The 23,543-nt window shown below is 43.0% G+C and overlaps 1 protein-coding gene across 8 annotated transcripts in view; it reads right to left on the bottom strand.

Moving 5' to 3' along the window:
• POU2F1 (POU class 2 homeobox 1) overlaps positions 1–23,486 on the bottom strand; it is a 117,411-nt gene extending 93,925 nt beyond the window's left edge. For 6 of the 8 annotated variants that reach the window (XM_083820507.1, XM_083820512.1, XM_083820519.1 and 3 more), the window contains exon 1: positions 23,359–23,440. In XM_083820507.1, the coding sequence (XP_083676633.1) occupies positions 23,359–23,422 (64 nt within the window). In that variant the 5' untranslated portion in view covers positions 23,423–23,440. Of the gene's footprint in view, positions 1–23,358 lie in introns of all 8 variants that reach the window. The other 2 variants (XM_083820509.1, XM_083820516.1) reach the window with 2 other exon arrangements.
• Between the last annotated feature and the right edge of the window lie 57 nt (positions 23,487–23,543).

Genomic DNA, 23,543 nt, shown 5'->3' with positions numbered 1-23,543 from the left:
ACACTTTTTTTTTATTTTTTGAACCAAGAGAACTCTTATCTCCCTGATACCTCCTTTAAAATCACATAAGAGTCTATCTACCTCTTGTCTTGACATGATGCAACTTCCACAGCATCTAAAAACTCCCTTTGTGTTTACTTTAGAGTGGCCAGGAGACTAAAAAGAAACTAGAGTACAGGGAACAACTTTGCTCACGGCAAGGCTTTGTGCACCATTCACTAATGGGTATTTAAACAAAGACTGACTCATTTCCTCTCAATTTATTCAATCTTGTCTTACTGTAGTGAAATGGCAAGAGTGAACATTTGACATCACCTTCATTTTAACAGCAACCGATTAAGATATCGCAGATACGTGACTACCGCTCCACAGAAGCAGCAGCTCACACCAGGCAGCCTATGAATGTCACTTGGGAAGAGCGCACCAAGTCCTCCTGACATCTGATTAATTACCTTTTGCAATGCACTGTTAGTGGCTCCTCACTTACCTACCCTCATGTCTTAGTAACTGGTTTGGGTTAATAATGAAGGACAGTTTTAAGAGCATTCACTACTAATTCAGTCAAAAAAGCCTACTGGTACAACAGTTTCACTATCTGGATGTCATTTCTTTTTCAGGAAGCTGACGTAATATAGAGTCAAAGCTTTCTTGGTAGCCATACTTTTTCTATTTTTACTAGTTATTATTGAGAATTCAAAACAAAAGATTCCTGTCGTCAGCGCTGGGTTACTACTAAGTGCTATCAGCTCCAGAATATCCAAAAAAACTATCAAAAGCTAACTGAATATCATAGTGCAGATATTTGACAGCAATCAGAAAGCCGAAAGCTGAGCAGATAGTGCAACAGAAGCCAAATGCTGCAAAGGCTTATTGTAGCTTGAATAATGCTCCCTGAAAATGACAAATTGAATACTGAGTAACACAAAACAGACTGGGGATTCAGAAAAAAATCAGAATCTCAAAACTAAATTCAAGACACTTGCTATTTCTTGGGCAGGAAAAGTAAAGGAACATACCTTCATGTGTGGAGCCATATGCAGTTAAAAATAACAGTGTCCCAGTAGTAAAAGATAAGGATTACTTATTCAAGCAATACTTAACGTTAGTTGAAATACTGGGGGAAGAAGGGAAAAATTCATTATCTATCACTGTATATTTATTCAGTGTATTTTATCTAATGATCACAAAATACTTCCCAAACATTAAAACCTCAAGCACCCAACAAGACAAGGAAGTGTGTGTGAGTGGGTAGGTGGGGGTGTTTTGGGTGGGTTTTTGTTCGTTTCTAACTGGGAAAAGTGAAAACAAACCAAAGCCCCACACCCTGAGAAACATGTCAACCTGGAAACCTGCATAAGACTCTATTCAGAGGCAGTACAGACTGGTGAAAATCTATGAATTTCTAACCTCATATCTCTGAAGCTACTGTGATTATCATATTTAACAGCAGCATACTAATATTTTACTTGGTAATCAACCCTTATTTTCCAGACTTTTTCCATTTTGTTTTGCCTTGTTACAGAACCTAGTATCTCAAATTTTTTCTTGCTGTGTCAGTACACAGTTTAGTTGCCAAAACAGTATTACTGTTCAATTTATTACGTATCTTGTATCTTATTTCTTTGCTTTCCAGTTAACGGCCTGGTATTTACCACGCTGAATTGGTTTTCTCACTTCCTAGCTCACTTACCAACAATATCCAAAACCTTACACAGCAACTGCATTATGTATATGAAATAGCTGTAGCTGAATATGCGCAAAGTAAATGCATGCAACCTTAATGGAGCCAAGAAACAGCAACACCTCGGGGTGGAATTTTGTTCAAGGGAGAAGGAAAAAATCCTGCTCGTGCTTATGAAACAAACCCCCTCAAGGAATTTCAGTTGAGACAAAATCATCCCTAAACAACAATAAAATTAAAATTTGGTGATGATGGCTAGATGCCAAGAGCTGCAATACTCCTGCAATAGGCAGTGCCTCTCAGGCGCTGGCTCCAAGATCAAAGCTCAGAGACCTTGAAGCCTCTGACTTGGAAAGCAGGAAGACAACACCAAGACCGTTGGTTTATTGTGCCACTTTGAAAGGCTGAACCTTCCGGCTTTCAGCAAATTTCCCCAGCACATCAAACTCCTGATTCGGAAAAGATAAAATCCCACCTCTTGCCACGGCTAGTATGTTCTACAGTGGTACACAGGAAATTTTCAACCATCCCTATTCATCCAAGTACCAGCTTTTGTTCTTTCACTCATATTTATTGCCACATTTCATCAGAATCCTGGTGACCACGCATGCTAGAGCCCCAAGATCTACATGCAAAAATAAGGTTTTTTTACTATTAATTAATTGTAATAGCATTCCTAGACCATCTGTTACTTTGGTAAAGTCATTAAACTGATTTGAAATATCACAGCTGAATATACATAATCTTTTTCAGGTGAAAAGCAACTGGGAACTTAGTGTTGCTGCTGGATTAGACCTGCTTGCTTCCAAGTGCTGAAGGAAGCTGAAGCTGTCCAAGCTTTATAATGACAGGTTCCCCATTCTGCAAAGAATGTAATCAGAACTACAGCAACTTCATAAAAGAACAGTTTATTACCTTGCGATATAATTTCCCCTTGGTTGACGTTAAATAACACATTAAATACAATATTTATTTTATAACATCAAGCAATTTCTACAGAAGGGCTGGCACTCCATCAAGCTGCATGAGTTCAGCAAGAATGTTCATTTCTTCTCCTTTGCACTTGAGAATTAACTGTTAGGGTAGCCTTGGTACACAGCAGCAGGTACCAAGCTTCTCAGGAAGAAAGCTCGCAAGCACCCTGTCATTTCTCCATACTGGTCAGACGCCTCTAATGAGAAGAGCGTGTTCTTCCAGAATTAACCTCACATTCAAGGCTTCGGGAAGGTAGAGGTTGTCTTTGAATTGCTACTCAATTGAAAGGCAATTTAACTGCCTTCATCCGAAAACCCAGGGAAGGCTGTTCCCTACCACTGTTTTAAATACCAAATGCCCCATTTCGCAGCAAAGGCGCATGAGAATCTGTTTCTACTGCAAATTTAAGTTCTGTCACTCGACTACAGTTCTGCACTGTGCTGCTGGTTTACAATCTCAATTTGTAATGCATTTACAGACTCTATTCCTACAGAGACTTTGGAAGGGCAAAAACTTTCTCACTAGGACACTATAAATACAAAACAGGCTTTTATTACTGTAAACTTGGACTACCTCTTCAAGTCATAAGTCTTTACACACCGAACTACCAGTGAGCAGAAACAAAAGCATCAGTGCCCTGAGCAGTCTGGCTTGTATGGTTTCTTGTGTCATCATGTCTCTGTAACACTACCGGGTATCCCTGACCAGCCTTGTCAGGAGAACTTCTGTCTGTCTAGAAGTGACACAAGGTATTATGTAGCTTCCTGTCCCAGTTCACATTTCGAAATGCTTTTTACTCTCTCGGTTAAGTAGAGCAGCAACACTGATGTGTTGAAGTCATGAAAGCACTATATTTAGTAAAATAGTTATATATACACAGCAGTCCATCACCTGCCTTAACCACTCAATGCCTCACTAGGTAAAAATCAGACTTGTCAAATGGAAACACCATATCCCAATGCTGCAGTCCAAGCGCACCTTATTAATGCCCACCATTTCACTCTGAATGTCATACAACTATCCTGTGGCTGGAAATACAGCCTCTGCGTACTTTTGAGAGAAAACAATGCATTTCAAGCAACAGATTTGTCCAGGTGTTCTGATCTAGCACTGCTTCTTTCTCTCCACGATCATAGGTAAAATAGACATGACTCTTAGAGATAATGAGCAAGGTCAGGAGCCAGTCACTTCAGATACGGAGTTTTTACTCCATGAACCTGCAAGCCTGGATGGTTAACTGCTGTCATTTCTTTCTTGGGGGCTTGGGGAAGGAGAAAAGAGGGGGAAAATTTTCCCGGCACTCCTAGTAGCAACGTTTTCACAGAAAAATAAAAAAAAGGAGCCCACAGCTAAACATTTAAATGATTATTTAAATGTGATCGATCCATCTCCTCCCCATTGCTAAAAGAAAACAAGAACTGCAATCTAGCAATGCCGATCCCACTTGAGCTTTTTCTCCGTGGGCTGGGGCGGAGTGCTATTGTGCAGGCACCACTCTGCCCTAAGCACCCTGCAGCCGCTACACACGGCTTTATTTCTGCATTCAGCTTGCTTCGGCTTCACACACACACAGCAAAGAATCTCGCTGAAAAGGTCATTAAAACTAATCAACAGTGGCAGTGTTCCCAAAAATAAGGTGAGACACTGGAAAAGTGAGCAAAACTGAAAGGAACAGAATCAGATTGTGACCACCAAACTAAGCTTGCGTCACAGAGAACAAACCTCAGAGGAAAGTCAGAGGGGGAATTACATTTCTATGGTAAAGATGGGGGGTGAACACCAGAGAAAAATGGGAGGAAAGCTGTGTAAGCTTTCACTCACACAAGCAAAAAAAAAAAATCCATCTCTATTCTTTCCCTTTTGAAGTGCCATAAAGAAAATAATACTCCAGCTGTTAATTTTAAGATGGCTCCGCTTCTTTTTTTCTTTTTTGGAACTTGAAAAGTGATTTGAAACCAGTTCTTGCAGGGTCCTCCCCTCATTAGAAAATTCTGATCACACAACTAAAAGCACTGACACCTGGATGAACTGAACTGCTTGCCAGTGTTACAGAAGGAAGAAAAGAAGAGAATTCATCAATTGCACTACTGAATATGAGTTCATTTATCCAGAAAAAATGCGCATCTTATTGAATGAAAGCAGTATGAAAAGAAAACGCCTCTGCAGTGGCACATCATCCCAGTATTTAAACAATCAAGTGCTCAGGCTGTCTTTTTTTAATATAAAAAGGAAATAAATTCAACACAGCTTCTCAGGCAAAGGTTCTGGAACTGAAAATATCAGACATCCATGTTCTTCCCAACAGGTCTGTGTGTTTCCTCCCTGGTGCAGACCTTGCACAAATTCAAAACAAAACACCACTGAGTTCAACCAGTTGAGATGAGGAGTCTCTAGATTTAATTTCATTCTAGAATAAAGAACTGAACTATTATAATGTACGTGCATCCAGTAAAACATGGCAAAGGGAAATCCTCTATCTCAAAAGAGATCCGCCACATGCACAATGCTCTGCATACTCTCAGAACTGAAATCATCCCTACAAGTCACATAGGAAACCCTGCAATCCTCTCAGAGCCCTACAAGGTTCCCCTAAATGCTGACATCTCTGCAGTACAGGCTGTGGGCAACCTTTTTAAGTAGAACACTTCGAGGGTACTCCTCTCCAGTCTGACTAGATATCCGCCTCGTCTGTTTATTATTCCCATCCCACAATTAATGTTTGCTGTCTACAAATGAAAGATAAGTGTTTATTGTAAACATCCTCTTTTTTTCCCCACACATTTAATGCTATCTGAGAAGCTAACAAATGAGAAGTGGAAGCCAATGCAAATACCACAAACTCAGAGCCAAAAAAATACTAGTCCCTGCCTGAAATCTCGAGGTTGCTTTACTTAAACGCTGCACTGACTCCAATTGCTCTTTTTAAATGCACGCACTAATAGGTAATTGAATGAAAAAAAAGAGCAAGTCCACCGATCCTAAGATTTCTTCTTCACTTGGAGACTTTTCTCTCAAGAAGCATTTACTCCAACAACACTTTGCAATTACAACCAGGCAAGTGTCTCTTCATACCTACTACACCATAGGCATAGACGCGAAGTTCACCCACATGCTGCACTGCTCACAGACTGAAGTGCATGTGGAGTATTATTTTCCTCCAGAGCTGTTCTTTTCCTGCTTCTTTCTCCTGTTTCTTTAGTTTTTGCACTTTTTGATAGCTTACTCCCCTATCTTCATGCTTCCCCCTCTCCCCCAGTTTTTTCCTCCACCATAGCACTGCAGAAGTAAGCATGTATGCGTGTTGTGAGCAAGGTGAGGAACATGACGCAAGACATTAAAAAGAAAAAGGGTGTAAGAATATCACTTCCCCCACCCGCCCCCCCCAAAAAAAAGGTTTGTCTAGAAAAAGCAAAACCATACAAACCCACAAGCTTAATCATAAAAGCCATCATTAGGTTACCAAAATTAACCTTTCCTTCTTTCCATTTACTACAGAGGCAGCCTACATTTTACAGCAAATTCAGTGTTCTTAAAAAATCGGATCACCTGACATCATTAAACAGAGTCACCTTGTGCGAGGCCATCACCACTGGTTCTCATTGGCAATAATACAGATTACAGACCAATCTTGGGAGGTTTGTTCTGACGTGCCTGTTGTGCGTGAGGACCTAGATACACAGGGTGTGCTGCTTCAGGGCTACAGCTTGGAGCCATCAGCTACACTGACTGTTGAGGGAGCCTCGGGAGCTGAATCTCAGGACGTTCAAATTAGTTAGGAACACAAAACTCTTAAAATAAATACAAGCAAGTTAACTGTGCCTATATTTTCAGGTGTATACAGATAGCTTTATCAAACTTTACCCTGTCAACCATGTATATTTTTGCTTTTAAAATATCATTCACATGTGTGTCAGTGAGCAAGCTATTTCCCAAGATTTACATTCATTTTTAAAGGGAAGTTCTGGACTCGGAACTTTATTTGTCCTAAGACCATTTATGTAATGGTCTGGAAATCCCTGAAGGGCTATAGCAAACCATCACCCTTTCTTTCTGAGTGTGTTATTACAATAGCTTGTTTGCTCAGGTTTGTGCCTTGAATACAGTACCTTCTACTGTGCTTTGGGACAAAATAAGATGCATGGGAACACAGCACTTCAACTGCTAATGGTACGTTTGTTTCAGTAAAATCATGGCTTAATGTCAAAAGGACAGATGAGCTCTGTATTAACGAACTACTGAAAAATAATGCCTTTTTTTTTCCTCCAGCAAACACACCTTGCACACGGAAAACTAGAAAAAAAAACAGGGATACAGGGGAGTCTCGCTGTTAAAACAGACACAGTAATTTCCTAAACTGATGATTCAATATCTGTAATTTAATGATTACTGCTGAAACATGTATGATTTCATTATCAATTAATTTAACATCAATATAGCGAGCAAGAAGAAACAATAGCTGAGGTCACCAGGAAAGCATCCGCACGTAGCATGGATGCTGGCAGTTAATAGCAAGTCAAAAAGTACAACCATGCTATCACATCTGATGATTAAACCTAAAGAAAGTCAAAGAAAACTCTGGCAGTAATACATGAAACGAGGAAGTGTTATTTTTTTTGCTTTCCCAACAATGAAAAAAAGTATTTTTATTGTCATAGCACTTCCAGCAAGTTGATATTAAAAAGGAGATTTCATGCCAAAGTTGGCTGTTTAATCAGATAAAAAAGGCTTTCCTATTTCCCATTGTATAGATCAAGTTGGCTACAGGAGCCACACAGAGCTTTGAGCAGCACATTTTTCCGCGAGCGCTGTATCGTTTGATCATAGCGAAGCACAAGGGCTGCCGGGTAATCTGAATGAGAGCTGCAGAAAGAGTGAGCCAGGCAGCCTGCTGAGGCCGAGATAACCGTGTCACCCCGGCACCCCACAGCACTCCCAGTCGCAGACCTAGGTGCGGGGGAGAATCCCACGCCTCCATTCACGAGCTCGTCATGGACGTTCCTGCAAAGCTCCCAATTAATGCTGCATGTGTTTTACAAAAAAAAAAAAATCTATGAGAACTTTGAAAAACCTCGGTAAGGCCAGCCTCCCTGCACTGAGGAAGACTCTCTTGATTGCTTGCAAAACATTAAGTTTCAAGCCCTGACTGCATCATAAGGTGATATATAGAATTTTCTATATAGGTCTTTGCAAGACACGTAGCAATTTATGAAGCCAATAAAACCCTGTCCTCTAAAGACAGATTTTATTATTAGAGGACAGGACACCTTTAAAGAGGTGTCCTTCTACCTATGATGTTGTCCATCGCATCCAGAAGCGGCACAGGACTGGTGGGTAACGTCTCCTGATATGCAGAATCATGACAGAGGGACCTGTTGATAGGTCGGGCAGGACCCCTAAGCAGGATCAAGTTTAGAAGCTCAGCTTTCTACCGAGCAGCGTCCCCGAACACCTCCCTGATACCTGCAGCCTCCTAACCTTTCTGCAGTAGCGAGCGGCCTCCCTCAGTCAAGTCTTTGCTTTCCTCTGTTAACTCCTCTTTCACACATCCTGATTCTGAAGCATGCTTGGTTCCGGGCTGTGCAACAGGCCAAGTGACCTACACAACAAGCACGTTAGCTCTTTTCATCCAAATCCTTTTGTAGCTGCTGACCTGGGGGAAACAGCCTTCAAAGCTGCAGCCAGAAGTACCAAACCACCACCATTAGCCCCAACCCCTGAACAAAGGCAAACTCAAGCCACTTTTAGCCACTGTATCATGAAATGCAAGCTAATTACTTCGACATACTTCCACCAACATTACCACTCTCATGCAATTCCAGCACTAGCAGTAAACTGCAAGATGGATTCTAGACTCCGTATAAGCCCAGCATGTAGGAGTCTCTAATGTGACTAAGTACTAATGTACTGCTTCGTTTTTATACTGTATGTTCACATAGAAGCAACAGCACAGAACTGAGGTCATTCCAACTAGCTTATTTATTTTCTAAATAAACAGAACATAACTGGCCCTCATAGAATAATCTGTAGTGGAATAAAGAGCATCGACAGTTTATGTTGTTTAATTTATTAGTTTACAAAAACAACAAAAACACACACACACACGGGCGAGGTTGTTGTTGCTTCCTCCCCACCATGACTCTCATAATCCTGTTCTCTTAGAAGTTAAGTTTGAAAGAAACAGCAGCAGGTTCCTTTCTGGTCTATATATTGCAGACAGGCCATAAGCCTGGACATTAAGGACAGTAAAAAGACTTGCACAGTAAAGCTGATTTTTTTTTTCCATTCCAAGTTGTCATTCTTTTTCAGACTTCAGTTTAAGGTGATCATTTTTCCCAAGCATTCCAGAAGAACTTCCTACGCTCCCCTTTCACTTCAGAAGAATTTCCATCACCAAGACACCTGCAGTCCAGAGCTTTAAATTCCACACGCATATAAATATAATAAATAATATATTTAAAAAATTTAAAAATAATTAAATAAATTAAAAATAATTAAATAATAAATTCCACACACATAAATATATATCCATATATTTATTCAGTCTAGCTTTAACTGCCACAATACTATTTCTAAATGTAACACTAGTTCATGCATACACTGCTGGGAACTGAATGATCTAATCTCCATGTGACTAAAAAGTTTGAGTTTTGAGTTAGCAATTTTTCATGCATAGTTGGTTATGTCAGTGTGTCATTAAGAAGCTGTATTCCTTCCAGTGGTTTAGTGTTTAGAAATGAATAGAAAGAAAAAAATTAACAGCTAAATTACAAAATGCTACTCTGAGAATCATATAAACCTAGCCTAAAGACCAAAAGCTTTAGCAATCAAATCATACCAGTACTCTCAAATTAATAAAACCCTCCATGTGCACAGGCATTATAACAAGATAAAAATGTTTGCGTTTTTCAAAAAGTATTTAGAGATTTTAACACAAGCTATCCTAGCAATAGCACATTTATGGTGATTAAAGAAAAAAGCTACTAAGCACAACTGTTACCAACATAAACCAGCAAATCTTCAAGCACAGGACCTCTGCACTTAGATAATGGGAACAACAGCACCTGCAACAGCATTTTGCAGCCTGCTCTGTATTAGGAGCTCATTACAAAAACATCTCAATCACATTTTTAACTTCAGTTGCAGCATGCCAGAATTCAACTTCCATGATATGCTCATCAGAAATGACAGGCTACACAGGATATCTTTTTTCTCATCTGCAGGGAGACAACTGCAACTTTAATTTTCCTGATATGTTTTTCATCTTCCTTACAGGCTGTCCGTGACATCCTCCCATTTGCTAGTGGATGTGTTTCAAGTCTCCATCTTTCTTCAGAGGAAGAAAAATGTGAAGAGGTCATTTAATTCTAACCTCACCTAAATGGATATATGCTCAACACAATTTAATGCAAATAACTGCAGTAGTAAGCCACAAGCAGAAATCCACACATCCTACATTTTCTGTTGTTAGAAGTGCTGAAAGCCTTTCTAATAACAACAAACTCAGGCCCTATCTATACACAGAAACCACCTTTGTCAAACTAAGCCAAAGGTGAAGAATCTCTTCCTTGCCAATGCAAAAAGGCTGTAAAAAAAAAAATACCTGGCATGCCACTCTAATACGCTTTGTGCTATTCACTGATAATGTAAGAAGTCAGACGGCCTCGAAGTCTCAGGCAGCCTTTGAGTTAAGCCATTAAGCCAGCTCTAAACAGATACACAGTTATGTCAACAAAATAAATGCACCTAGTTAAGCTCGATGTTTTTATTCACATTTTATTGGGACTAAATGTGGAAATGATATCTCTTTACAAATACAGGAAAAATGCTAAATACTCCTTCGGCTCTCAGAAAGCAATGGAGGATGGGCGAGAGCAGGCAGCGAACAGCCAGCCCTGCTACCTGGGAAATGGAGGTGCGCAGCCCAGTGATAAATGGGAGTGCTCGCGGAGCAGAAAGCAGCTGACCATTTCCAAAGGCTGATGGGCAGGAAGTTTCCTGGTGCAATTTGCAGGTCAACAAATCCTTGAAACGAGACTAGGAAAATACTTCACCTGCTTCAGAAAAGAACAGGACAAAGAAAGGCAAGCCAGAATTGAACAAAGTCTTCGGGGAGAAGAGACAACAGGCCACTGTTACGTTGCGTTTTCAGGTTTTAAAGGTTTGAATCTCCTCCTCATTTTTAGCATATCAGCAAATCTTTCAGGCTAATAGAGCTAAAGGAGTTGAGAAAAACACAAATGCAAGCTGTCAGTTTCCCAGACTTGGGGGTAAGCGGCAATCAGGTTTAATTGGAGTGGCCTGGATAACGTTAGTGGCCATTACATTTAATAACCCAGCCGGAGCATCACCCAGCAATGAAGCTGGGGATGAAGATAAAGCAGACCGCAGTGAAGTCACCGCTCTGAATTCATGACATCATACTAGTTGCCATGGCAACTGGCCAGTCTCCAGCCCGGTCCTGCCTCCCCTGCAGAAGCCGGGAGCACCTGGGCTGCCACAAAGCAACGCGCTTACTCCAACACACAGCGATTCAGCGGCACAGGCAATCAGATATTGCTGTGAGTAAATGGCCTTTTCAATACCTCATGTCTCATTCACCTGGCGTGAGACTTTTTAAACGCTCAGGCACATATAAAGAGGCCCGGTAAAGTATACACGTGATGAAAAGGGTCTAATTGAAAAACTGACGGGTTTCTTCCGCAGCGCTCATCGGTTTTTCCAGCGCGGAGCAATTTTTCTATTTGTGCTTTCCTCCCCTACGCACGCGTCTGCAGGCATATACTACAAACCTCTGTTCCAATAGGAAACACGGGGTAAAGAAAGACTCCAAGGGGGAAAAAAAAAATCTAAGGCAGGGAGCCCACAGCTCCTTTGTTTAAGGGCTGCCCCAGCAGAGCCTTCAAACACCAGTTGGGTGTTGTTCACGCGCTCGCTAAATGCAGTGCATCAAATCCGCAGGCTTCTACAAGCAGCCGCAGAGCAGTCATCTTGCAAATAAAAACTTCACCCCTTTCCTCTAAACAGCCCTTTTCCATGAGGAATGGCTGCCATACCCAGTCCACCACTGTTTGCAAACAAATGTAAAAGCTTCAGAAATTAAATCTTTTCCAAAAAAGCTAGGCAGTCGATACAACGATTTATCAGGTCACGCTTAGCTTTCTGACTTACGGTTAAGTATTAAAGGCACAAGTATTTGAGATTGCAGCATCAGTTGTGGCATTTATTAAAATAAATCTCTCAGCATTAGAACAGCACATTAACTTCTTCCTAATAACTCGCTGAATACAAATCTAGGAGCTATAACATCACATACTCAGGTCAGTAATACCACGTACAACATTGTGTAGTTCAACCTTGAGGAGAGTTGATTAGCACCAAAGCAATCGTTTCAAAAGGAATTTTAACGAACAGACCACAATATATAGTGAAGTACAAAGTACATTTATTTGCTACCTCAATGGTTCTTAAAGAGCAATCTATAAATTTCTGCTGGACCCGAGAACACTTCCACACAACCGTATGTAATTAGTCAACCCGTCGGCACCGTTTCAGTATGCACTGATGTTTTCTGTCAGCTTTAAGAAAACAAAACTGTCCAGGTTACCAACTAAACAACAGCACCACGTTTCTGTCCCGGCTTCATGCCTTTGTTGAACCCTTCCTCTCTTGCTATCAAGCACCCTGATGACACCAAAAGCGAAGGACAGAAGTACGGAGGTAATCTGCCTCTGCAGTCCCCGCTCTTTATAAAGCTCGTCTCAACAAATGAGCATTAGAGACAGCAGGGAACGCAAACAAAGCGAGGAGTTTCAGAAACAGACGATTAGCAGACAGCTGTATCCCACGTGTTTATCTTCGTGTTCTGCTACTACAATCACACATAACCAAGAATGATGGCCGCTACCAGAACGAGTGCGGCAGGAAGATCCCTGGTTTAACTACCCGTCCACAGCATGAAGTGTGCTCAGGAAACAACTACCCACACTTGACTATATATTACACAAAAACTGTCCAGCACAGAAATGAGCAAAGAAATGAGCATGCCTTCCAAATGTTTTTAAAAGCCTTAGGAACAGATGCTACCACTGGTGATAATCACTGGTGTACACAGGCATAAATCCTAATACACCAAGTACAGTTAATACAACTGCCACAACCTTGGAAAACTGAAAGCAGCAAGTTGATAAAACCTAAGCAAGTTACGCCAGAAACGCGTTCAGATTTCTCAGCTTCTCTATAATCCTAAATTTCTTGAAGTGTCTGTGCTATACAATTTACAGACCTACTTGCGATGTGAATACACGACAAATGGCAGTGAATTCCCTTCCTCATTTGTAAATAGAGTGTTTCTAGCTCAGCCCCACATCATATGAAATCACTACCTCAGTAAATAATGAAAAGATACCACTCTGCCCACAGTTAATTTTGCTTTTTGAGAGATTGACAGATTAACTGATCCCTTGAGCAACTAAAAACGAATGTGTCTTCTCTGAGTGCACACAAAAAATTACGGATTGTCTCAAGACTTCGGAGAGCTTTTTATGCAACTTTTAAATGAGCTTGTGGAATGAGGTTTACCCCTCCTGTCAAGCCTAACATTTGCTTACATTAACCCTACAAATGGGGAATGAGACAGAACTGCTGGCACATCTTTGTATGTGGTATTTTTCCTCATATTATTCACTTGTCAATACTGTTAAGAGAAGCACCAACTGATTTATTTATTTTTAAGATCTTTAGAGACGCCCACACCACCTGCAATCCTGACAGAGACACCACAATGCAAAGAAACTCTACCTGTCCCTCCTTTCTCTCCAGCAAACCAAGCTGAAAAGCTCTAGCAGCTTTAAGATGCAAGACAACTGTTCTTAACTCTTTATGCCTTTATTCAAACTTCCACACAGCAAATCCTTTCTACTGCTGCAGAGTTCATCATCTAAAAACACAGAAAAAATGATAAGCATTCAAATTCTTTGCTATATACTTTAAACTTTGCTGTTAATACATAGTTGTGTTTGCTACAGATGCTGTTAAAAGTGTTACAAAATATTCCTGGATCCATTTTCTATTTTAACTACGTTGGAAACAATATTAACGAAGTAGTTTTTCAGCACAGGCACAGCTCAGTCGCATTCTCTGGAAGTTTTGTGACAGTGGGCCTTAGTCAGTCCTCAGCAGATTTTGAGCGAGTCCCTGCTGCACCACAGAACAGAACCATATAAGGTGCAACTGTGCTGCAAGTAGGTTCCCAAACAAATTAAATCCTATCATGATAGAGCACAGCATTTCTACCTCTCAGAACTCTGAGATATTCTTTACAATGCCATTGTCTCCTGCTATAATGAGAAAAGAGGTAATCTCCAAGTAAAACAAGTTCCAAAATTCTGCAGATTTCTGAAGTCTCTGCCCATAGGCTAGCTCTAGAATATGCTCAAGACCCTCAGTGGGTCTCACAGAGCTGAGAATCTGCTCAGCTGTGGATCCTTTCCATGCAGTAGTAACAAAGGCTGAATGTTTAACACCCACCCTCTTTTCTCTCCCATATCTTCACAAAGTATGGGACATCAAAAAGAGATTCCAGTTCTTTGGTTCCCATGCAAGCAATTTGTAGGGAAGACCCAGGGGCAACCCCAGATTGCTCCACAGAGCTGGAAACATGCAGAGCATGCACAGAACATCATCTTTCCACAACTCTTTTGTGATGCTGATGAGCACTTCAGGATAGGAAGAGAACCACCCACAAAACCTAAAATGAACTGAGAATTAGTAGGAAAGTGTCTTCTATTTGTCTGAAAGAATAAAATACCAAAATCACCATGGACCGAAGATCTATCTGACCCTTCTCCAAAAGCAGTCAACAGCAAACAGCCGGGTACAGGTGTAAAAGCAGGGCAAGCACAGGGATAGTGCCTTTGGTTAAGCTCCCAAATGACAAGAATTTGCAGCTCTGTGCTCACCTGAGCCAGAGGTGAAGAACAACATGCAACTGTCTGCTTAGCCCGTCTTTGTAGTACCGTGCACAGACAGAAACATGTAAGCAGCTGAGGTTTGAAAACAGTTTAGAACTGAGATGTTAAAAAAAAATCTGTAGCCTTAGGAAATCCTTGTTTTTTTCAAAACTGAGTAAAGACAACATTGGAAAATTATAAGGTTTCTAGTTTACGCTTTTCCAGTGGATGTCTCCTCTTTTGATAACTCACAGAAGTCTGCCCTACAACTGCTGCTACTTCACCACAGTCTTCGAGGGCAGTGCTTGGCTAAATCTGGTAGGAAGTGGTGCACCCTGGCAGCCGAAGGCTTCTTCCTTACTGTGGCACATCCAGCCTAACCAAGGAGTAGCTGTGTTGGCAGTAAAATAATAGTCTGATAAAGGTTAGCAATGATGTGATTCGAGCAACTTGCCACGTGTGACTGATTTGAAGTCAGAAGCTGCTAGACCTGGCCTAAGCAAACATACAAAAGAGTAGGTTCTCAGCTGTTCTGAAAGGTACTCCTGAGGTCCCATGTTCAACCAGCTTTGTTGCCAAAAGCTTTCCTAAACTACATTCTGACTGAAGTGGAACAGCAAGTAAAGATAACTTTATGACAAAGCCTGTTTAAGGGAAACTAGTAAGCCCCACGTTTTGCTTGAGGTATTGGACACATTCATAATTTACATTCTGTAGTTCAGATCAACAAAAAGTCAATTAAAAAGTACCATTGGAAAGCCACATACTTCCAGCCCTTGGAACAAACATTACAAACAGAAAGTTATTGCCCCCTTATCCCCCCTACCGCCCGTTTCTCCCCAGGATCCCACCCTGTTTCTGCCAGTTTTACATAGGCTTTATTGAAACAAACAATAGTCCAAAAATGACAGCCCCCTACTCTTCCTGCCTCTGTTCCCACTTCTTTTTGGCAGCAACCCACCCTTAAATTGGATTAAGTGTAACATGAACTGTACCCTCAGGTATGATGACAAAGCAACTCAGCCGATCCCTCACTCACAGATTTCAATCAGAATTATCTGGGTGACTCCAGGCAGCTTCGACCACAGTCCCTGCTAACCCAGCTAATTTTAACCCAAATGGATTAGACGGCACCCACACGGGCAGCCCCACCAACAGATGCAAGGGAACAACAAACTCCAGCAGTCAGAAGCAATGATGACTTTCCTGCTACAATTAGAGCTAGAAGAAACTGTCCGCAGCCCAAGCTTTCCCATACATTTTCCAAAGCATCTACAAGCATGGGTGCGTGTATGTGTGCTGGAGGACAGGGTGGGAAACGCTTGTGTGGGTTGGGAGGGAGAGGGGCAGCATTTCCTGACATTGCTGTATCTCCGCAGCCTTAGAAATAATCAAATTCAATTACCTGTTTAAATGTACCTTTGAAAATTGAAACAGAAGAGATAACCTGCTGTACTAAAGATCAGCAGGTAAGAAACAGAATTATGGATAAACAGAAAGGCATCTTTGCAACAGGACTCCTGAAAGAAACTTAAAGCGCATTTCTCATTCAGTAGACCATATTAACTAATAATATAGAAATGAGTGATTCATCAAATGTCTGAGTCATTTCTACCTTTATTCACTGTATACTCCTCCCCTTGGGCTATATCCAAGCAGTATAAAGCTACAACTTCACACTGGTATGGTCAGGCACAAATTACTAAGTCACATGGTATTTTTCAAATAAAACTGAATCATCAGAAGGACAAAGAGAACAAACAGCAAAGGAGCTCACTGCAAAAGGGATGGTGGCTTCCCAACAGCCCTTGAGCCTTAAAGAAAAGGAGAAGGGAAAAAAGAAACAAGCTACATCTCCATCATTCAACAGGTTTTTGTGCATATATTTTTTAAGTCTTCTACAGTATTTACTATTTTAGTAATTTAGCTATTCACATCTTCATTTTCCAAAACTTTGTGCCATGTCATACAGTGTCAAACACTGTCATTTTACAGAGACTACCATATGCTACTTCATTTCTATACAGCCAAATCTAATTTCTGGGAAGAAGGGGGAAAAAAAAGGATGACGAGCAAAAGGTTCGTTGTCACAATGTCACAATTTATAGGAAAGATCATGTCTCAGACTGATCATGTTAAATGGCTGAAGCAGGGATATCAGTCAGAAATTTAGCAAAAGTAACAGTGTGTGTAACTTCCCAGGTACTTTTGTTGGTATGTCCTTTTGAGCCACAGTCTTTTTAGGGTTGTCTCACTGCAAGCAGCACTAAAACAACGAGAGCCACTTTGAGGTCTCATTCACAATTTTTATTTGAGCGTTTCTGCCATGACTACCATTAATGCAATCATACCTGTGACAGCATAAGCCATGCCAAATTGTCAGCATCTGTTAGTCTCTAAGCCACTCTTTTGCTTAAGTGCAGTTTCATTACCAGTTTCGGACACCTCTGTACAGCCTGCTCCTAGAACAGGAGGTGCTGCACAGCACCCGTGGCCCTACACCCCATTGCTTCCCTTGGGTCAGCACCGCTGGAGATCACCTTGAGCTCATCAGCTGAGGTTTCGCAGTGGTTTACATCAACCTAAAGGTGAAGCTATACAACTAAGCTAACCAAAATACTCGCTGCTGCTTCTGAAAAGAGGACATTTCACTTCTCTTCCTTCTTTCCCCTTCTTCCTCCACTTTCACCCACACTCCCTCCTGCACTGGCCTTAACACAGCTTTAGGTGTTTGTTGAGCTGATTTCAATCCACAAAAGCAAAGATCTAAAATTATCTCAGGCTAGTTTTCCACCAGGTTAGCAAGTTAAACTTGAGCATCCTGGAAATCAGTAGGTGCCAGGACCGGTGCCAAGTAAGAGGTATGATCATGCTGCTGAGAGCATGACTCCCCGTTTCTGCCAACAGGAAAGCCATCAGATAGAATGAAATTACGAGAAGACTCGAGTCAACATATGTGCTTCTTGTCCCCTTCCTTCATTGGCCCTGCTATTTGTCTAATCGCATTGTAAGCCAGTTCAGAGAGCTAAACCAACAAAAAACCTATTCATTATTTTTGGCAAGGCTTGTTTTCTGCCAATTTAATTCCCTGAACTCGCTCAGCAAAGGAGTCAGGCAAGCATCTGCACCAGCGCAGAGAAGGGGGCAGGAACACACAGGGAGAGGAGGCCAGACTCAGGCTGATTTAAATTGTCACCGAACTGCATACCCTACAGCAGATCTACATCACGGCGTAGTTAGAACTGACAGTAATCTGTGCCTTTACAACAGGAGTCCTCCGCCGCCGATGAGGGGACACGAACGTGTCGGCACCGAAACATCCTGAGCAAAGTTTAACCTGGGCACAAGCTCACACAATCACACGCGCAGACAGAAGAATCACAGTCCTCTTATCTTCGGAAGCGCTATAAAACACTAGCTAATTATTCCCCTGGTAACACCCCTGTGAAAACGTTCGCTATCGTTCCCATTACACGGATTTAGCCCAGGACTGCAAAGCAAGCAAAGCTGGTGGCAAACTCGGGATTGGAACCCACTAAATCCTCTATACCAAACCACCACCCCGTCACTCAGCTGTGCTGTTTGTTAACCCCAAACTGATTCAATTAGCCAGCAGCAGTCTAATAAAAAAACCCTTTTGCAAAGACTTTGCAATGCACCACAAAGGTCAGTTTCTGACACAGTTATGTTAGCAACAGCAGGTATTTGCTAGGCAGTTGTGGAATAAGAAGCTAGAGAAAGGAATAACACTGAAATTGTAAGTAATTATTTCTACTTCTGGGGAGAAAAATAAGCACACATGAAGCATCGTGAGGGTCAATTCATAAAACTCAAGAAATTTAACACAAAGAACTATAGAAAGGAAAATGTATTTGTGTGCATTTTTTTTCCTCAATTAACAATTGTCAAACAATTTCAAGCAAAAAAGAGCAATTGCTCAATATACACTAACCAAGACTGGTATCTTCCCTTAATTTTATCAGCCCTCCCACACTCAGTCCAGCAAAACCCACGCTTAACTCGCCTGTATTGCAATGCAGCACAAAAGGAAAAGGGGTGGGAAAATTTGTCAACAGAGAAGCAAATCTCTGCAGCAGCAGCCAGCCAGCACTGTAAGTCTATCCAGCAACATGAGCTGGCCTCTCATTCACATACTAGCTTAAGCACCCAAACCACGCATATCACGTTTGAAGTCATGCTTAATTTTACTCAACCCCTTCTTTTGACAACAACTTTGTCACAGAGATTGAAAATGTGTCATGAAACAGTCATTTGCCAGAACTGCCACTGATTCTCTCAAGATAAAAATAATAAAGCCATAACTGTAAGTAACTGCCTAATTGTCAGCTGTATAAAAAACATCGATATCAAGATTGTCTTATTGGCAACAACACTTTGAGGGGAATTGAGAGTACTGCTGGGGAAAAAAAAGAAAGTACAAAAATAAGCTGACTAGATATATACACATTAAAAATGCTGCAAATGTTTTGAAGTCTTGAACTCTAAAATTTGAGGAAGGCAAATGAATATATTATCTCATACCACAAGCAAGTACTGCAATTTTTCCAGAGAATCGGAATCGGGAGATAAAATAAACGTGTCTCTGGAAAAAAAAAAAACACTATTTAAAAGAAAGAGGCTGGATGGCAGATCAATCAACAGCATTCTGGACAGGATGTTCTATGCATCCTTGCATATTTGAACAGAACGAAAACAGCAAAAACAGGCTGCTTTAAATGTGGGATTTACCATTTAAACTTTGACGATAATTATTTAAGTGACAGTAGCGGTCAGGATCTCATTTTTCAGGGTATTATTGGGATTGACCACAAGTAGGAAGGACAGTTCCTCACACAGCCGAAGGGGCTCCTAACAGAGAATATGCCGGTGCTTCACAGGCCTAATGGACAGACGGAGCTGAAGGTTACCTCACTGATTCCGTCAACTGAGGCAACTCCAGACATCGTCACCATTACTTGCTAAGACAAGCATTCAGAAGCTATCCACGTTCAACATCAGGAAGTCAGTATAACACTTATTTGCTTGAATTATTACTGCAGGGTAATCTCTGAGAAATTGCTAGTGACAGCAAAACTGAGATTTTTCCCTCAAGATGACAGGGTGGGAAGCTCAGGTTCTCTCCTTTTCCTTCTCAGAAGGGAGGAGTTAAGCTCCAGCTCCCGCAGCTGATGGGGTTACCACACTGACACACATCCACACATCTTCCCAGTTCTGCTTTTCATGTGGCAGCATGGCTACTGACACAGCTTAACCTTTTCTTCCAACCGGCTGCTAGACTGGTCGGTCATGGTCAGTTTTGAGGCGAAAACAAAGAGGCAGAACCACCTGAATAACTAAGCAGAGGCAATCAGCCAGTAGAACTACTTAATGGGGAGGATGAGCCTTCCTGCTTCTGTCCCTGATAAAACAAAAGCTTAAGAGACAGCCAAAGTACCAGAACATACCCCCCTTGCAAAAATTAGCAAGCACTGAACCAGCAGTGCGACCCTCCACCCTCACCACAGCCAGGTAGTCCGTAGGGAAGAAAAAAATATTTCTTTTATTCTCCTACCAGTGACAGAGAAGACCCAAGAAGCAGCTTAAAATCCGACACACATCAGCAGGAAAGTAACATAGAAGTCCTTGCTCAAGACTGAGGAGCAGTACCCCGACACTGGCCGTAGCAGCTTCCAACAAGCAAAGATGAGGCCAGGGTTTGAGAAAAGGGACTTCGCACTAGCACGCTGCCTATAGGCTTCGCTGCTGAAGACACCTTTCTATCTGCATCAACTGGGATGGTGAAGTGAAATTTTAAGCTACGACACAGGCACACAAACGTATGTTGGAGAGAAATGCATTCATATTTTGGCATGTAAATAACTGAATTTGGAGTCATAAACCCCAGCTCAGCTGTAAGACTGCACAAGGCCACTGTCCAGTATTCCGTTCTATAAAAATTACTAAAACGTCAGGGACAAAGAAATTTTGTTTGCAAGATGCAATGTACATTTTTATCATCCTGGATAAAATATCTACAGTCTCAGCAGTGGTTAAATTGCTGCTATAAAGGAAATTGTCCTCAGATAAATGGTTTCCCTATGAGAAGGTTTCAGTGCTACACCTCACCCCAGGTCAATAAATCAAATTAACTGCACCTTGTCCTCTGGCCAATGACATCATCGGCTTGACCACATCTTGTGAAGCGAGTGCAAAAACATATGCTATTTAAGGCATGAAATCATATTACTGCTTTTTGTCCAGCCAGCCTTGTGCTCTTGGTCTGTGAAACAGTCAGTCACCTGAACAGTCTCATTACCGCTTCCGCAGATTATTTTTTTCCTGTAGTATTCAAGGCCTGTCTTCACCAAGGGTGAAGAAAAAGGATAAATAATCTGAGCTATTATTTTTTGAAACCAAAATGCTTTTCATTAGCTGCAGCTTAGTATTTTGATACAAATTAAATTTAGTACCAGACTGCAAAACACACTGCCTGCATTTGTACGTGAACTCTCCCTGGGCATGTTTCAGAAATGTTTACATGCTAATCTGGCTCAGTTACTTTGAAGAACCCTGCTGATGGGTCTTTTTCTCCATGGGGAAAAAACAATGGTCATGAATGAAAACCTTTTTTTTTTCTCTCAAATCTGAAACCCATACCTGCATGAATAAGAATTACTGCTTCTTCCTAATAAAGTAGTCCATTTGTTTTCTAAGTAGCCTAATATCTGGTTTAACACTGAATTACTCCAGATAATTTAAGAGGATTAATTTCAATTTTCACTTGGTGGTCTTAGGGCACAATCACAGCAAACTTATCTTCCTTTCTAGACCCTGTACTGCCTAGTAGCATCTTCTGTCTTGAAAGCCAAATCTAAATGGGGAAAAAAAAAAAAAAAACAACCAACCAGAGCAGTCAGAGATACAAGCAGCGACAAAAGCATCTGACACACAGCACTGTTAAACTGAATCCACACTAAGCAAAAAGGTGAATAAGATTATCCCCAATGTATTCAATTCTGTTTGTGTTCAGAGGGAGGAGGAAAGCTGTTTAGATTTTGAGTGTGTCTTCCACAGCTCCCTCAGTGCCAGGAAACGTAAATTAGAAGCAACTCTCCTTTAAGGAAAAGAATCAAGGACAAAGGGACCAAAAATGCCCAAGCCTCTGAAAAGCAGATATGAAAGGAACAGCTTTACAGTCTTGAGTTGCTATAAATTAAAAATAAGCTTCTTATTTAAAAGACATGAGTGTTTGAGAATCTATGAGCAGATCTGATGCTGCTCGAGCCCCAGGAGGGTTTTGTTTTTGCTGGCAGGGGTGGAGAGGAGATGGGGGGGGGGGGGGGTCATTTTGGTTATTAGTAAATAAATCAAGCAGCAGAGAGTGAGGCCTAGGCGCCTGCCAGAGGAGCCAGGGCCTAGCTCTCCCCCCTCCTCTCCTCGCACAGCCTGGGTTTGATCTCGGGGCCCTGTGGGTTGCCAAGAAAATTTTTAAAAAGCGAGAGAGCGAGAAAGAAGAATCATATTGAACCACAAAAGCACATGGGGCGAATGTAAAATATAAACACGGCGTTGGGCTCTGAGTGGCTGTTATTAAAGGTCTGAATTACTAAACATGAGAGGCGGGGAAAGCCGGGCGGCCATTTCAATAATATAAACCTCCCCGAATTAGACATTATTCAAATGAGAACGGGAAGGGGAAGCAGGGGGGGGAGCCGGGACCCGCACCCCCAGCGCCAGCCCACCGCTGCTGCCGGCACCACGCAGGGAGGGGATGGGGGAAAATGGGGCAAGAAGGGGAAAAAGGGGGGAAAGGAAGGGGTGCGGGGGCTGCGGGGGGAACAGGGAGAAGAGGGGAAATGGGGTAAAGAGCGGCTGGGGGGCGGCGGAGGGGGGCACGGAGAAACTCCGCGCACCCCCCCACCCCAAAAAGAGCAGTCACCCCGCGCCGAGCCTGCCCTTTGGGGGGGGGGGGGGGGGCGGCTTTAAATAATAATAAAAAAAATAATAATAATAAAGGCGAAGCACGCCGCCGCCCTCCCCCCTCCTCGAGGCCATCCGCACCCAACCACCCCCCGCCTGCAGGCCCTGGGGGAAATAACCCCGGCCGAGGGGGGGGAGGGGGGGCTCTCCCCGGCCCTCCTCCCTCCGCCAGCCCCCCCAGGGGCCGAGCACCCCCGGCCCCCCCGTGCTGCTCCTGCCCCGCTCGGGGCACCCCCGGGGCCAAGCGGCTTTTAGAGGGGGGGGGCGTGCGGGGAAAAAGGGGGTGAACCCAGGAGGGCTGGGGGAACCCAGGCGGGTTGGGGGAGCGGGGACACCCCCCCCCCGGCCTTCCTCCCTCCCTCCCTCCTCCTCCTCCTGCTGGCTGCCCCCCCCCCCCCCTCCCCGACCCCACCGGCGGCGCCGCCGCCCCCCGTGTCCCCGCTGCCCCGGCGGTGCGGGGCGGCTGCGAGCCCGGCTCGGTGCGAGGAAGGGAGGCAGGAGAGGGAGGGATGGAGGGAGGCAGGCAGGCGGGCGGCGTGTGCGTGTGTGCCCGTGTGTGTGTGCGTGTGTGTGCGAGCGTGTGTGTGTGTGTGCCTGCCCGCACGGGGAGGCTGCTTTCCTTCTCCCCCCCGCGCCCCCCCTCCCGCTCCCTCCTGCGCCGTTAATTATAATAATCCGGAGTACTAATAAATTATGCTAAGCGGGGCGGGCGGGCGGCGGGGGGGCCGCGTGTGCGAGTATGAATATGAATATGTAAAACGCAGTAATGATTACCTGCCGCTGCCGCCACCGCCGCCGCCGAACTCTCATCTTGACTCGCTGCTCCTCCGTCCGCCATTTTGAATATTTTAACCAAAATCGGCCGCCCGGCGGGCCCTCCCCCGCCCCCCGCCCTCCTCCCCTCCCCTCCCCCCGCCGCGCGCGGCCCCCCCCCCCGCTCCCTTCCCCTCCTCCCCTCC

The sequence above is a fragment of the Anser anser genome (genome assembly GCF_964211835.1).
Source record: "Anser anser genome assembly, chromosome: 1".
In the NCBI taxonomy this organism is placed as follows: Eukaryota; Metazoa; Chordata; class Aves; order Anseriformes; family Anatidae; genus Anser; species Anser anser.
Note: the sequence above shows the minus strand (reverse complement) of the source record. Positions and strands in the feature narration are given on the sequence as shown.